At 43.7% G+C, this 17,451-nt stretch overlaps 1 protein-coding gene across 3 annotated transcripts in view; it reads right to left on the bottom strand.

The window, feature by feature from the left end:
- The window catches only part of LOC119401211 (transcription factor E2F7), a 72,949-nt gene that overhangs the window by 6,656 nt on the left and 48,842 nt on the right, over positions 1 to 17,451 (bottom strand). For all 3 annotated transcript variants that reach the window (XM_049418718.1, XM_049418717.1, XM_037667894.2), the window contains exons 4-14: positions 16,201 to 16,295; positions 16,004 to 16,083; positions 13,993 to 14,123; positions 13,103 to 13,372; positions 11,435 to 11,519; positions 8,093 to 8,236; positions 7,245 to 7,322; positions 6,114 to 6,197; positions 3,952 to 4,260; positions 2,942 to 2,985; positions 854 to 1,011 (exon numbers count right to left, since the gene is read on the bottom strand). In XM_049418718.1, coding sequence (XP_049274675.1) covers positions 854 to 1,011; positions 2,942 to 2,985; positions 3,952 to 4,260; positions 6,114 to 6,197; positions 7,245 to 7,322; positions 8,093 to 8,236; positions 11,435 to 11,519; positions 13,103 to 13,372; positions 13,993 to 14,123; positions 16,004 to 16,083; positions 16,201 to 16,295 — 1,478 coding nt within the window. The remainder of the gene's footprint in view (positions 1 to 853; positions 1,012 to 2,941; positions 2,986 to 3,951; positions 4,261 to 6,113; positions 6,198 to 7,244; positions 7,323 to 8,092; positions 8,237 to 11,434; positions 11,520 to 13,102; positions 13,373 to 13,992; positions 14,124 to 16,003; positions 16,084 to 16,200; positions 16,296 to 17,451) is intronic.

The raw sequence follows: 17,451 nt of genomic DNA on the forward strand, positions 1-17,451 counted from the left end.
GTCCCATGGTGGTGTCCTTTAGGTACGATTTCACTTTTGGGAATAGGAAAAAGTCTATGGGTGCCAATCCGAGACTTCAAGGGGCTTCGGGAAACGTCCCATTGTCATTTATTGTCAGGTCAGGTATCACCAAGCCAACATAAAATTTGATGTCACGCCGCCGCTCACTGCATTTTGCACTTGCACCCCATAACTCGACAGGGGTCCACTAAAAGCCCGATCTAGCCTGAATGAATGCTCACAAGCGACTGGCACTTGGCACCATAGAGTTTCCTATAGATACACTAGAGGGAACTCTGGCGCTAGTGTCTATGGGAGCTTCAACGCATGGCGCTTCAGACTGCATGGGAATGATGGGTAGTACACGGATCTGTCTAAACTTCGTCCTTTCGGCTCCATTTGGCTCTGCGTTGCCTGCATCCGCTTTGTCGCAAGACGAAGTTCAGCAAAAGTCAGCAGTTCCACTTCAACACTTTAACCTTTTTATGCTCACCAATTCAAATCTGGTCACCAAGTTCACAATGGTCTATTCTTTTATCCGAAACGAACGCCAAAACACAGCAATAAACAAAGTCACAAGTGCGTTCGAAGCTGTAAGTACGAAGATTAGGTAAATCTGTGTACTACCCATCAATCCCATGGTGGCTGAACGATCACAGCGCCAGAGTCCCCTCTAGCTAATTGTAGGAAACTATGCTTTGCGTGACTTGAAGGTCACATCTCCCACCACAGCGCATGCGCAGTGCAACATACAGTGATGTCAGGAAAAAACTGTTCCCGATACTTTTTATAAAGACCCTGTATAGCGTGGTATTCTGTTGCCGAATGTGCTGTAGAGAGAAGAGGAACTCACCAAGGTTGCTCGGCCTTCTTCTCCTGCTGGATGCTAATGATTGGCTTCGAGTGTATCGGCAAGTTGAGCGACTGCAGCAGGCTGGTGTACTGCTCCTCGGACAGGGTGATCACATGAGACTCCGTCGAAGCGCTCAGCTCGCTCTCCTTGGCTTCGGCCTTCGTGAGAGAAGTGAGAAGAGAGGATGGCGATACTGTCAGGTGACTGTGACTGAGAAGACTGCGGCAGTGAAGACCGAACTCTTTAACCCTTTGAGGTGCTTTGTAGGCAATTGTGTACACAACATGTTTATGCTAGTTGTGTCGACTAGTCGCTAAGAAAGAGCAAGATGGAATGAGGTTTGGATTAATTGAACCTCCTGCACATTAAATGTGTCTTCATTCAACTTAACTGCGCAGTGTAATCTTGAAAATAATTCATTTTGCTGAAGGCACCCCCGTGTTCAATGAGTCGTTCAAATGTGACGCCCTTCGTGAGCCATGTAAGAAGTATAATTTTTGTTTGCTCAAAATGAATATAACCGGAAACAAAATTGCACTATATTTCTAGCCTGAGATTTGATTCTATTTATACAAAAAGAGAACGCGACTGCCTTTAGGATAAATAGATATTTAATTACAAATAAATTTAAGATTAATTTCTATAAACAAACATATCAAAGTATTATATTATTTTTGGTGGAATTGAATATTGAGCGCCTCGGAATAATGTAGCGTAAATTTGATGCATTTACAGACAGTTCTTCATAGGTCACACCTGAAAGGGTCAAAGTGAAAATGTTGGCCAAAGCAGGGCGGACCACAAAGAGATGAGACGAGCACTGTCTCATCTCTTCTTTTTTTGTTCTCTTCAGATAATCGCTTGTCTTATCTCTTTTTCGTGGTCCGCCCTAGTTTATGCTGAAGTTTTACTGAACTCCTCATTGGGCGTACCTGTGCCCAGTGAAACAAAACACTTGCTGTACCATGAGAGTGGTGAGCACAGTTGTCGATAGCTGAGAATCTATTGCACGGGTGAAACGTGTTGACTTTTATATGCATGTCATCGCCCGTTCCAGTGTTATAATTGTCGACAATGTCTGAGAAAGTTTCGACACATTCAGCTACAGCTTGCACTAAGCAATACACTCAAACTTCATTAGAACAGTCACATTTGCCATGAAAATAACTTCGTTATATCTGAAAATTCGTTATAAACGTGTATTTGTAACACTATCTATGACAAGACTATTCTTCATTTACTTCGTTATAACCGATAATTCGTTATATCCGTGTTCGTTATACTGAGGTTTGAGTGTATCCCGTGTAACAGTTTTAGTAGGGGAAGCCATGTAACAATGGAAAAGAACACGTCGAAATATATCGGAATCTTGGGAAACGAAATTCGAAAGGACCAGGAAGGTATGTCTCATTTAACGAAGAGTTTAATTTACTGACGAAGGCACACAGCAGTGCAGCGTTGTACGTGACACAGCCTGACACAGCAAGTGACATTGTTTTTCAGACAGCTGAAGCGTTAGAAGGTAAATCCTGAACACTGCACACATGAAATTTATTAGTTGGCAACTGCACGTATCCCACATTATAAAATGTATCAATTCTTTACTGCCAGGTCCCAGCAACTGTTATTCAATGGTAGCATTCACAACAGAAAACAGGCAATGAAAGATTTTCAGATCCCAGTTTTTTTTCTTTTTTTTTCAGGAGAAGAGATTCTTTCATGTTTGCGCTCACAATAATGCATCTTGAAAAGTCTACGCAATACCAGAACTTCTGTTTAGAGAAAGATACATTACCAGAACTTTTGTTTACAGAGGCCTACAGAGATTTTTATTCCTATCAGCGAGAAATTTCTGTGCACAAGACCAACCAAATCAGAGCCTGTTGCACCATTTTGGGTGATTCCCATTAGCCAGCATTCTACAGCAGAGTAGTTCAATGGCTCTAGTACAGTTACATGCAATACTGTAGTTCCATGCATTAAGATCATTTCTGCCTTGGTCTTATTATATTAAATCATGCGGTAAACAAAAATAGTAAAATGTGGGCAATTGATGCATTTGCCATATCCACTGTTGGGCTGTCTCACCTGTTTAGCGTTGGATGTCCGCACCTTGCTTGGAGAAGCTGCACCTGGAATTAAAACACCGTGTTGACTGTCCTATGGCCAGTACTGCTCTGGGGCTGCTATGTTTTTGCAAACCTAATTTCGTAATGATGCCAAGTGATTCGCAGTACGAACTAAATTTATTTCAAAGTGACTTCAAAGCAAATTTGAAGTGAATGAATGTACATTAAAGTGAATCAATTGACAAATCAACATACATGAAAGAAAACCAAGAGTGAATCAATGTACATTAAGTTAATCAAAGTTGAATCAACATGCAATAAGTGTGAATCAAGAATGAATCATGTGACTTACTGTAATATCCCGACCAAGTGCCCCCTCCCCCCACGGTGAAAGATGATTCGACAAGATTTAGAGGGGGGGGGGGGGCACTTGCTCGGTCACGCATGAAATGCTTTACTGAGTACACATGCATTCGCTGTTTCCAAAACAGTGAATGAAACAGTGAAAATGGCGGGAAGGGAGGGGGAGGGGCAGTTGCTCTGTCACTGGAGCATATTTCAAATCTCTCGAAAAAAAAGGAGGCAGGCACTTGCTTGGGTAGGGGAACTTGCTCAGGATTTTACGGTAAGCATTAATCGACACAGAATAACGTGAATCACTGAATTAAGTGTGAATCAACCGACTTAAGCATCAATCAAGAATGAATGATGTGACTTGAGTGCAAATGAAGAGTGAGTCAAGTGAATTAAGCATCAGTCAGGAATGAATTGAGTGACTTAAAAGTAATGAATCAAATGACAAGTGTAAAGGAACAAAAAATAAGGTGAATCAAAAGTGGTTGAAGTGAATTAAGAGTGCCTCGTAGTGCTTAGACTGTCACCTGTGATTTCCTTAGCGTCAGCTAAAGGGGCCGGAGACTTTTAGGCACCTACAGCGCACAAAATGCAGCCTACGAAATTGGTATCCCTTACTATGCAGGAGAAAAATGAACACTGGCTGGTGTAACAGACACAAAAGAGACTGCATACCGATTCCAGACTCCACATCGCCAAAAGACTTTTCGGAGTCTGTGACAGCGTTGCCGTCCCCCGCAGGTCTGTCACGGGTTGACAACTCCCGATGATTCTCCTCTTCCTCGGAGTACAGGCGGCGGCGCTCCATCTCGGCGACCTCGCAGATGTCATGGAAGCTGGCGTGCCGAGCCAGGCTCTTCGACGACGACGACGCGGGCTTGGCCGCCGCAGCCAACTGGGGTCCGCGCCGGCACTTCCGCGAGGGCGCCGAAATGTCGTCGCTGTGCGTCCGCATCAGTCGCGACGAGCCGCGCTTGGAACGTTCTGTGAAGCGCGACAGAGGACGAGGCTTTAGCAAAACTCGAGTTGCAAGAAATGACATACGGGAAAAGCAGTCTTAGCTTGATAGAAATGAAAACGAAACGCCGACCAAAATGGTGTCGAAAAAATAATGTTTGGACTTCCACATGGAAGACTTCCGTGTGGAAGCCAAGATGTTTTTTCAACAGCAACATTTCGGTCAGCGTTTCGTTATTTATTCTACCATGCAATTACTTTCTGAGCAGACAAGATTCCGTCCAATTCTCTATTTCATTAAACGCAGTCTTGCCGTGGATTACAGTACCAAAAGCTTTGCAGCTCCCTCAGACCTAACCCTTACTGGTTGCAGCCTTTCACTTTTCCATTACAGTCTTTCGACCTTGAAAAGCTGATCCCTCAAGATATTACGTAAAACTCCAGAATTTTAATACAGTATTTTGAATAATGTCAATAAGATGAAGCAGTTTTCAGTAATGACATCAATGTAACAGAGGTGCAACTTTTAGTTGTGCTAGGTACTCTTAGTCACGTGGAAAAAATAAAAGTATTGCTGCAAGGATACATGGTATATGTAATTGCATCAAATCTAAAAATAATTATGTATATATTAGCCTTGCGCGAATAGTAAATTTTAGGTTCGAAGTGAAGAGTGATTTGGTCAAATAATTTCGAATCGAATTCGAATAGTATATATCACATATTATGAAGAAAAATGAGCATGTCTGTCATGACCCAACTAACCTGCCCAATATTTTTTTAACTTGAAACAAGGCCTGCGCAAACGTCATTCTTTTTGGCTGAAAGGGAAGTGGAAGCAACTTTGAATAGTAGCAGGATTTGACTTCCCGTAGAATGCAAGAGATAACCTGTAAAATATATTATGTTTTAAAATTTACTGTACTTGGAGCATATAAGCCAGTATAACAAGCTTTTAAACTTAAAAAATGATGAATCGATGTGAGAGTAATGTGTTCAGTTAACCTTGAAGTGGGGCTTCGCGGCAGTGCATATTTTCCCTGAAAAGGTATATTCACGGCATCGCGCCCCTGCACCGCAGTCAAAACACCTTTACAAGGGGGTTACACGTGGACTAATATACGTATTCGTTCATTTCGAATGCTTCGAAATTTCCAGGAATTTAAATTTGAATCGAAGTGAATTCGAATACTGTAATATTCGTTCGAATATTCAAAGTGCTCGATATTCGCACAAGCCTAGTATACATAAAATTAGGTAGAAATAAGTAGAGTAAAATGTGCGTATAATTACGTATAAATACGTGGTACAATGTTAGCACATGACAACATACATGCTTTATCAACTCGTGTAGCAACGTGGGCTTGTTGCTATGCCATCCTTGTATAATATTGTAGAGCACGAAAATTGGGACACAAGCAAAGCACATGAACAACGCTACTAAACATACATACACAGCGTAGCGCCGTGTGTGTGTGTGTGTTGATATGCCTTACTTGGGTGCTTGTTTATATAAACTAAAATATTATTCATACGTTTCGTGATGACATCGGGGGTTTTACGCACCAAAACTACGACATGATAATGAGGCATGCCGTACTGGAGGGTTCTGAAAATTTCGACCATCTAGTGTCCTTTAACGAGCACTAGCATTGCAAAGCACACAGACCTCTAGCATTTCACATCCATCGAAATGCGACCACATCGGCTGGGATCGAACCCATGACCTCTGGGTCAGCAGTTGAGCACCATAACCACCGTACCACCGTGGCGGACTATTCAGACATTACATCAAGCAATGTTGGGGGCATTATCCATCACTTTCGCAACGTCTTTAACAAGCCTCCGAGTCAGAGTATTTAAACATAAGCACCACGAACCTTGTGTCCGTTGCAGCAACTCCAGGACTTGCGCGGTGCATTCGTTGGAGCCCGGGGACTGCGACCTCAATGTTGAATTCTCATCTGTGTTCAACAGAACAAATATGCATTAACTGTTTCAATCTACCAATGTTCTTTTATCACATTCCATATTGGATGTTAGACAATTAACCATTATGCAATGCTGTCAAACACTACAGCCATTCGCCTTGCAATAATAGTTCAAACTCCTGTAATTCAAAAGTCCATTAACTTTAGAAACACCAAATTTCCACAGCCGTTTCCAAAGCATTCAAAACTGCTTCACTGCTCAGCAGCCCCTCTAACCTTGTACTGCTATCAGCCCATCACATTAGACAATCTGCCAAACTACATTAAATGTAGTTTGGCAGGCAGCAATACATGTCGAGCGGCAATACATAAAAAACCTCACTATAACGAAGCCGCACTTCACACGCAGGTTGCTTCGTTATATCCGGAAATTTGGTATAGCCGTATCTTCGTGACGCTGTCTTAATGGTAAAACAATTTGTTTGCTTGGTTATAGTATCCGATAATTCATTATATCTGTATTCATTATATCAATGTTCTACAGTACAGCTATCTGCAATACGCTGTTGTCGGCAATACGGCACCTACACTAGTAGGTTATCCATCTAGAAGTCTATCAACACTTTCTGTGTGTCAAGGGATATAGTAGCAAATTGCTGCCAAAGGCGCCCGGCTGCTCAATTTGAACTGTCAGCGTGAAAGTTAGATCGCTAGTTTAATTAATCCCTACACAACCTTTCCTTCTGTGCCTCTCTCCGAATCAGCCCGCACTAACATCACAGGACAGGCACCATGGTACAAAAACAGGTAACAGCACTCTGACTTCATTTGTCTCTTAGAAAAGATTTGTTCTCACTAGGAATGATTAATTCACTATTACATAAGCCCAACCTAATCCAGCTCAACTGGTTTTTCTGAACTGTTCCTACAATGTGTGATTAATTAAAGCCAACAGACAATGAGGTTGTGCCTAACAAAGAGAAATGAGCCCTTAAAATTGACCTTTCGTTCATGATGAGTCATGTGGTTTTCAAATTTTTCGTGTTGTAAACATTAAACCCGTTTAAGCCGTGCACCCACCTTTCGACTTGGAGATTTTCTTGAACGAAAATCCAGTGGCGACGAGAGAGTGCCGTGACTGCGTCTGGACTTGAACGTCTGCCACACAACAAAAAACGAACAGAAAGAGCAGAAACTTTAAGACAAGAGACTAAAGAGGGCACAAAGATCACCACAAAGTGCAAAAGTCACGAGAAATGGGTGATTTAGAATGCCCAAGAGAGCCTCGATTGGTTTTGAGTAATCATTAAATCTGAGTATCAAATTCTTTCTTCTCTTTCATTAGAGCAATTTCTGCATCATACTTTCCGTTTCTAGTTGTTTTCAATGGAAACATCACAAGACATTGGCGATTCAGAATGACCAAAAGATTTTGAATGACTGTCAGCACAAAAATAAGACTCAATGGTGAAAAATCGTTGAATATGCAATGTCGCTGGAGCCAACGTTTCGACAACTGGACAAGTGACCCAAAAGACCTCGAGTGACCATCAGCACAATAACCATGGGAATAAATAGCTCCTTTACCATGACCAAAGAAACCTCGAGTAACCTTGAGCAAAAGGCTCAAAGGCGAAAGCCATCTTCTGCTTTTTCCTCTCAGTTGATGTATTGGTCCTCCCCTGCCCGCCTCCGAAGGCTATCTACACCTCACATGGTTTTGTACTGACCAAGCAAGGATGTCATGTAATGACGTCCCAAATTTTGGCGATATGAGACGTCATGACGGTGTCATATGATGACATCATCACGTGACGATATTTTGCATCACTTGTGTTGACAGCGACATTGCCGACGGTCAATTTTTGCGTTTGATGAGGCATCTAAGGCCATCATCTTAATAATAAGTGGATTGCAACAGTGCTGACCTTCATCCGTGCTAGCCGTGCCAATGTCGGGACCGATGTACTTGAAGGCGCTCTTGCGGCCCCGAGACTCCGTAACCGTGACCTTGCGGATGAGACCCAGGCTCGTCAGGATGTTGGCAATGTCGTACAGCCGTCGAATCTTGGCTGTCGACAAATGAAGATCATGTTAGCACTCAAGACGATGACAAGATAAAAACTAGCAGTTTTGTGTACGAATAGAACTGATGAGCGAAGCTCCTTGGAAATGGGATGCAAACGATTATGCGCCTGATCTCGCTGCTGGGTTTCATGAAGGCGGTAGGGTGGGGAGCAGGTGGGGAGAGCATCTGCTGCGCTCGGCGGCGGGAACGACTGAGCGAGTAAGTGTGCAGCACACGCCATGCAGGGAGAGGGAGACAGGTGCGAGAGGGGTGCGAGCGGTGATGCGTCGGGGAGCTTCGACGGTGGCGACGGAACACGGCGCACGGCGTTCGGCGCGCGCACTGTTTCATTGTCTTTTTGTGCCGGAGCCGGGTGGGGAGACCGTCTGCTACTGCCTTTGACAAAGCGCCCGTAGTGCGCTAGGATGATGGTTGTCAATTCCCAATCCACAATAAAGGTGGTGAAAGTGAAGACGACCATTATAACCAGTTGTTCACAGAGCTTATTCCTTTTAACCTCGAATTTCTGGTGCGCTAGAACCAAACCGCTCAAGGCCTAAACGTTTCCTCTTAAATCACCGGCCACTGCAACCCAAAGCGATGCTTAAGAGAAGGGAGCTTCAACGGCGACGGTGGGCTGCGGGCCTAAGGAGCTTCGCTCCTAAAAAGCAAAGACAGGACTTGAATGTGCAGTGTACCGATAAGCAGACAGCTACACGCGCCTGTCAAAAGAAACATCAAGCGAGTCGTATCGACTACCGTTAGAAAAAAAGTCCCAACTGATGCGAACACATGCATTCATTACACCATTACATCAGGAAAATAATCACTGAAAGTAAGCTTGCTCAATTTTTTTTTCACGGTAATTACTGCTTATAAAAGTAATTATATCAATTTTACCCAGGTGAAGTCTATGGCACCTGCATCGGCAGTTGTGGCTAACCCAAATTTAAACACTAGGTACTATAAAGCTGTATTGCAATGTCGTATTAACAAAAAAATATATATATTTGTTACATATATCCCATATTGGTGAGAAATATATCGCTCTCTAACATGCCCGATAATGCACCATATCTGATGTTTTTTACTGGCAGATGTCTCACACATGATGACACCACGAGAATTTGGAATTTATGTTGTTATATCCATGTTTATTACAGGTACAGTGAAACCTCGGTGATACGAATCTCGCGGGGTTACCAAAAATATTCGTATCATCCGAAATTCGTATCACCAAAAAAACATGAAAAATTAGCATGCGACAAAAGAAAGTTGGCATACGTTTTGATTCAGTGTTTCTCAGGGCCGCAGCGACGTCATGAACAGCCCTGAATGATTGCCAGTAAAGTTTTTAGACGTCAACGATCATATCTGTACTCGTGAATGTATGGTGCATGCGCGCGTGTGTAATTAATGAACCAGATGTGTTGTGCCCCGTGACCGCTAGTAGTCCTTTCCTAATCCTACTACTCTTTTCTGCATGACAGGAGAGTACTGCGGCGAAAGTGACTTAAGAAGCGCTTTGCACACGATAGAGGCCAAGCTTCTTCGCAAAGACCGTCCGCTTCGTCTCTTGGGGCCTTCGTCCACCTTTAAGAGGACTTCATGGCGGACCCGCAGCCCAAGTTTCTGTCTTGTTTCATAGAACGTCTGATTGCGGGGACATGGCTTCCATCTACGTGGCAGGCACGTGTTAACACAGTAAAAAGTCGCTGCTGCCTCAAGCACAGGAGCACGCGTCATTGCGTCGGGAAAAAAAAAAACACGACGTCAACTTCATCTGTAATCTAAACGCGAAGGCGCCTAAAGGCCTCCATGTTTCGCGCGCACTATCTCGAAGGCAACGACGCACCGTGACTGGTCGCGCAGCGCGCATGCCCGCGCCCGCGCTTGACTGCCGGGTCCTCCGCGCGCGACAGCGCGGGCAGCACCTGTTCTTACCTATGCGCTAGCGTACGTTCGTATCAAACGTCGCGGGGTGCAAATCGGTTCGCAACAACCGTACTCCAATACAGTGCAGGCTAATGGGCCTTGGCCGGGACCACAGAAAAATTCGTATCACCCCGAAATTCGTACGAGCCATGATCGTATCACCGAGGTTTTACTGTATCAAGATTAAACAGCTACAAAATAACTCTTGCTATTGAAAAGCATTAAGTCTAAACTTAAGCTCATCCTTAACCTGTAGCCACTAGATGTATAAACACACTGTTCGTTTTGTAACTCCCCTGTGCCACTTATAATGCTGCATAGAATTCTTACTTCTGAAAAATTAAAGAAGCATCTTCAAACCATTACACCGAAAGAGAACAGCTTCGAGCCACTTTCGGCACTTTGCAGCCCTCAATGATAAACGTGTGGTGTCACGGATCTCTGAGTCAATGTCACTGATCTCCAGGCCAGTGTTGTGGGTCTGAGGGGGACGGTGCAGTGTGCATCTATTTGTCATGCAACCATGCAGCCTGAGATCATGGAGCTCTAGATATATGTATATAGTATACAGACTCTATTTATGAAACATAAGTGCGTTGCTGGGCTACTTGGTGCATAAAAAATAATAATTTCGGGGTTTAACGTCCCAAAATCACTATATAATTATGAGGGACGCCATAGTGGAGGGCGCCGGAAATTTTGACCACCAGGGGTTCCTTAACATGCACCTAGATCTAAGTAGACAAGCCACGAGCATTTCCGGCTCCATTGAAAATGCGCCCACTGTGGCTGAGATTTGATCCCACAACCTTCGGGTCAGCAGTCAAGCACCATAACCACAAGACCACAGTGGTGGGCAGCTGGCACATAAATAATTCCGAAGTGGCGCAACAAAAGACAAAGAAAAGAGAGAAACAGAGACAAGGCAACAAGGACAAGAGTAATCTATCTTCCTCTCTGCTATGTTGCTCCATGATGTGACGACACATGGTTGCATGACCGACAGATGTGTACTGCACCATCCCTTTCAGACTCACAACACTGACTCGGAGATCAGCGACAGTGACTCCGAGATCTGCAACACCACACTTCTACTGTTTCGCCATTTTCCTAGAAATCCTTTAAACGAGTTCCCCCGAACTTTAAGACTGGTCTGATTTCATCTACATGCTTTTAGCAGATGTGCACTCCTTTGTTCGCCAGACACCATTTATGCTGTCATCGTCAGCAATACGAGAAAAAGCGTGCATAGAAAAGTTATGCTCACTCTTATAGACTAGAGATTGCGTCTTGTCGACAGTGGGGTCACCGATGAGCACCTTGGCGGCCAAGTCAAGGCTTACGGTTTTCGGCTGCAAACGAGTGCGGAACACGTGACAAGGCGAAATGAATACTAGGTAAGCACAATGTTCTATACAGTCAAGGTAATCCAGAACGCCACCAAAACACATTCGGCAAGCCACGCTGCCGTTACTTCCCGTACATGCTGTGTGAGGTACTCCACAAAAACGCTTGGCGACATGCAACATGAAAAAAATGCTCAGACAAAAGCGCCGATGAATGTTTGCTGTACCTGCGACATCACATGCGAAAGCTGATACTATCAGCAGAATATCTCACAACATAACCAGAAATGCAAGAAAAATTATTATGCTAGTGCGGCTCTTGTATCGCCACAGAGCAAGGTTGAAGGTTAAATAGCAAATCCAGTTGGACACACCTGTCTATCCCAGCCCTTCCACAACTCATAAGATTAGCTGGTCAATAGAGCTAACAGAGTGCCAGCGCAACATCTATCAAGAAGCTGTGACTATGTCAATCATGCTTCAAAAGCTTTTGTTAACTGTTCTTTTTTAGGGGCGAAGCTCCTTAATTATTAGCTGGGTGAACTGAACAAAATTTAACAAACTTATCCAATTTTTTCCGCAGATTCCAAATCTCTCATTAGATTTTTGGTAGCTGCATTAGTACAAAAGATGTGCAATCTCTAAAAGCATATTTCTTACGGGAATTTTTGGCAACTTTGCTTTGTCAAACACACAAACAAAGTATGTGGCAAGGCTGCCAGAGAGCTGGTTTAGCCGGTGATGCTAATCCGATTGTCTTAAACAAACTTTGAATGCAAAATAAATAGACGTAAATGTGAGTAAAATTTTTTTGCTGCATACTATTTCTGATAATCAAGAATTATAATTTGGTGAACAACATTATAAGAAAATAATTAGCATCACCGGCTAGACCAGCTTCCTGGCAATCTTGCCACATACTTTGTTTTTGTGTTTGACAAAGCAAAGTTGCCAAAAGTCCCCGTAAGAAATATGCTTAAATATGTGTTAGAAATTGCATATCTTTTGTTCTAATGCAGCTATTAAAAATCTACTTAGAGATTTTGAATCTGGAGAAAAAGCTGAATAAGTGTATTAAATTTCATGCCATTCACCCAACTTTTAAAAAACCATTTTTTAACACCCACGTCTCCCCTTAAGCCGTGGGTCTGTCCTTCCTCTGTGACCTGTTTGTAACCACTCGTCAACGTCGTCTTCTTCTACTGCATGCCAGAACGCGCGCTTCTCATGACCTAGTATGCAGTTCTGGTATGCAGTAGAAGAAGAAGACGACGTTGACGAGTGACCCTCGCATTCGCAGCGAGTCACCGGATGGAGCAGGTGGCTGTAGACAGTAGACGAACAAAATAAAAGAACAAAATAAAAGTTGATTTGTATATATGCACACAGTCTCACGTCTTTCGTAATGATGTAATGGGCGAACTTTCACGGGAGAGTTACGGTTTACCGATGATCTCCCCCTCTCGAGCTTTGCCCACTTATCATCATTCATTCCGTGGATATGGCGTGATTTTTTTTTTCTTTCATTTTTTTTGTGATGTTAAGCCTCCGATGTGCCGCATGAACGATTCTACTCGAATTCTACTCACCGGCGACGTGAGGAACAGCATGAGAAAGCGCTGACTCATGATGCCCATGGACTTTTCTCGGCGCAGTTCCAAGTCTTGCACGGAGGCTGCGCCGCCTCCGCCCACTCCTCCACTGTCGCCGGCCATGGACGCCGCCGTGACCTGGCCCGAGTTGATGGCCTCGTTGGAGGGCACCACAAACAGCTGGCTGCTCATCTCGAGGGAATGGTTGAACTCAAAGTCCTTCACCGAGTGGATCTGGCCAGCTATGTTGCTTTTCTCGGAGAGGGCCTGCATTTCGAAAAGGAAAAAAACTCATGCAGAGATTCCACCCTGTGAAAAGTGATGTCCAGCAAAGCATTTGCACCAAGTCTCTTGGAAATGAATTTAATATTCGGGTATTCCATGGGTCATTTTAACATGAAAATGTTCTAAGCCAGGGTTCACCAAGATCTGATGCACGTTATTTCTGTCACGAAACCGATATCAGTAAAATAATAAAAATTGTTGGGGTTTTACGTCCCAAAACAACGATATGATTATGAGGGACGCAGTAGTGGAGGGTTTTGGAAGTTTTGGCCATCTGGTGTTCTTTAATGGGTATCAGTAAAAGGGCATGCAGGTAGCTCAAAAATAAACTTGCGAAATGGCTCCAGCGACATTGCCCACTGAATAATCTATTTCTGAAACTACCTGAACAACAATGAAAGAATTTTTTTGGGTGCAAAACAGGAGCATGGGATATGAAAATGACACAGACAACTGCCCCTTTTGCACCTAAAAAAAATTCACTTCTCACCTATGCACCAACTAGCCCACCAGCAGATGTTAATAAGCTACCTCAACAACTTCCAGCAGCTTCTAACAGCAAACCAAAAAGGCAAGTGCAGTGAACCAAGCGGAGGGGTCACCTTGAGCTTCGGCAAGGTCTCCAGCAGCGCCCCCTTGCCAAACCAGCGGTACTTGTTCTTGGCCTCCTTGGTGACCATGCCGACGCTCTCCAGGACATTGACGATGTCGTACACTCGCCGCCTCTCCACGCCTGCACACCACATTCGGAAACACAATGCCACTCTTAACACAGCAAGGATGCACAGCTTTGCAACAGTGGAGGAGTGTAGCGATGACCATCACCATCATTATCTGGCAATTATGTCCACAGATTATGATCTCAGATTTATGCTATCTTGCGCAAGCCCATTCTATTTGACCCGCTGCAAACTTCTTAAAATTCATCACTACATCTAACTCTCCATTCTTGGTTCGGTATCCATTCCACTACTCTAACTGACCACTAGATGTGTGTCCTGCTAATTGCGTAGCTGGCCCAGTTCCACGTGTTTGGCTTAATATCAACCAGAATATCAGGTACGCCTGTTAATCAGCTGACCCATTCTGCTGCCTCCATTTTCCTGGAAGAGCACAGGAAAGCTTCACAAAACTACAACTGCGTAAAAAAGACGTTTAACAGGGGAGCTGTTCAAGCTTGAGGTTCGGCTACAGCTTGAGCTGTATAAGCTTGAGGTTGTGCAAGAAACTGCGCCAAGCGATGACGTTGCTGTGCACACTGCCTACCTACCCACTCTCCCGCCTGCTTAATTGACGTGCGCTCTCCTGCTGCGCCGATTTGTCCGGCGTGGGATGCAGTAACTCGGATGGGTGAGAGAACGAGTACAGAGAGAGTGAAAGAAATACTAGATAGAGAAAGAAAAATGTCAGTTTCTCCACAACAGCGAAGCAATTAATGCGATAGCAACAAATTAGAATGTCACACGAAGAACGGCAAGCAGCTCGATACTTGCAACGCAGCACTCAAGCGCAAAGAACTGGCGAAAAGAACACAGATAGGACGATTGCAAACTAACAATGGTCACAGCTCAACACTTGCAGCGCACTGCTCAAACACAAAGAAGGACACTCGAAAATAACACACAGGTACACACAGGACATGTGCGAACTAACTGTTACGGTTGTTACTTCTTCGTGTTTGAGTAGCGCGCTACAACCCAACGCTCTTAGACTTCTTATTCTTTAAAACTGCAGCGCATGGAGTGACCCCTCCGCGTCTCCTGCCGCGCGGTGGCGTTCGATGCATCGTTTACTTGGCGTTGCACATCGTCAGTGGGTACATAAATGGGCCACTTTTTAGTGCACGTCTGAAGGAAAATGTAGGAGTGTTGATTTAAAGCGTGCCCTTCGGGCAATCTCACAGGTGATACTACACATACTGAAGCACCTCCAAGCTCTGCGTGCTGTTAGCGTGAAATGGTGTATATAAATAGTGCGCTGTTGTTATGCTAAACAGCCGGTGGCGCATGGCTGAAGGTTCGAATCCCGGTGGCGTGCTTCGGAAATTTTTTTCTTCTGATTTATTTTTCTTTGTGGCTTTTATTTATACACTTAAACCACATTAAACAAAGTGACATCTGCCACGAAAATAACTTTATTATATCCGAAAGTTCGTTATAAACGTTTATTTGTAACACTGTATCTATGACAAGACCATTCTTCATTTACTTCGTTATAACCGATAGTTCGTTATATCCGTATTCGTTATATCGAGGTTTTAGTGTATATACATACATATACATATCCGGGACATGACGGCGACGGCAACAGCAAAAACAAGCCGAGTGTCCATATAATTTCTATCGCAATAATAGAAAGAACCATACACAAAAAATATGGGAAAAAACAGAGAGAAAGAAAAAGAAAGCGAGGAAGACAGGAAGAGAGAAATAAAGAGAAACAAGGAAAGCTGTCTAGGCGACAAGACAAGACAAGACAAGGAAAGCTGCCCAGCTTTGCTATTTCTTCAGGGCTTCGTGTGAAAAAATATTCGTGCATTAAAATTAACTGCAGTGGTTAGAAACCATCCAATTTTTCAGCCAGTGCATTTCGTCTCACTGTTCAAGCACTCACCCAAGTGTTTGGCGACTTCGTCTAGGGACACGATAATATTGTCCGATGGTTCCGTGTACTCGGGATAAAGGGCCAAGAACCTGGAAACATTGGCCAAAGGAAGAAAAAATTTAAGCAACTTACACCATTGTGAGAAACAGAGGCAGATGCAGCAGGCAGAAATGTCGAGCAATTGGAAAGGAAAAGAAGGAACTCACGCTTGGCAGAGCAGGCCGAGGGACTTCTCCTTCCGACTGGTCGGCCTCTGGTTCTCGGAGTTGCTGCTGTGATTGGAGAGCTCGTCGTCCATTCCCTGCGAGGAAAACGGCACGATGTTGCACAACCAGGCAATGTCGCCCAATGTACATAGTTCATCGTACAGTGACGAAGTCCGTGTCACGTTCAAATAAGTTTCATCACTTTCAAACTCAGTTTTTCAACTGAGGTGGGGGACCGCAGGCTGACTCCAAAATGCTGGGACGTATGAAACGGTCCATTTTCGGTTTGAGCCACTATTAAACTCTATTGTAAAATTTGTATTTAGCTGTATTGATTTGTATTTAATTAAATTTCTTTGCCTTGTAGGTCAATAATAATCATTCTTGTTAAAAAACAGACCCCTGCCACAACCCTAGAAAGGGCTCTGGAGTCCTACCTGTGCAATAAAAACTGGTAATTACATGTATAATACACAATAAAAACTGATTGATTGAATGATTTATTGACTGATTGATTGACTTGCTGCTGAGAAGAAAAACTGCATCTACGCTCTATGCCGAACAGGAGTGTTTGAGGAGTGTTTCTGCCACGGAACAATATAATCATCATTTGGCTGGCTAGCATTTCCTTTCTCAAAAACTGTATGCTCACTACTCTCCCATCAAGAGAGCTGCGTCATGCTGATAGTCGCATGCCGTTCGTGATTGGAAAGTACCGGGTGTGTAGTGGTTACACAACAAAAGCCCATGAGAGACGATTGTGTGGCAGAAATATGCCCCAAATACACTTTTTATGTCTTAGTATTAGCCCGACAGCTTTGGCAAGATTACTTCAGCAGTCACTCATAATGAATTAAACCAAAACAAAATTATGCTGCAGCAGTCCTTTAAAGGGACAGCAACACGAAACACCAAGTAACTTTAAAACTGATAAATTATTGCTTGTGCCGTCAATTTCATTGTCTCACATTCATTTTTAAAAAAGAAAGCGAAGATCAAAGTGTCATTATTTAAATTTCACATCGAAATCTCAGTACCGGAATGTATGTGTGACAGTTTGGATTTCGTTCTTTCTTCGTATTTTACAAGTCTCTGGCTCCCTTAGAACACGTTATCATAAATTTTTACCAATAAAAAATTGCATATGGCCTGGCAGACACTCTCAAACTTTACAATGCCATGTTGTGCTGGCGTGGAAACCTGGAGGGCAGCGTTGCTGCCTGTATTCTCTTTTTTGCGTGGTAGCTGGCT

Source organism: Rhipicephalus sanguineus, chromosome 8, assembly GCF_013339695.2.
Source record: "Rhipicephalus sanguineus isolate Rsan-2018 chromosome 8, BIME_Rsan_1.4, whole genome shotgun sequence".
NCBI lineage: Eukaryota > Metazoa > Arthropoda > Arachnida > Ixodida > Ixodidae > Rhipicephalus > Rhipicephalus sanguineus.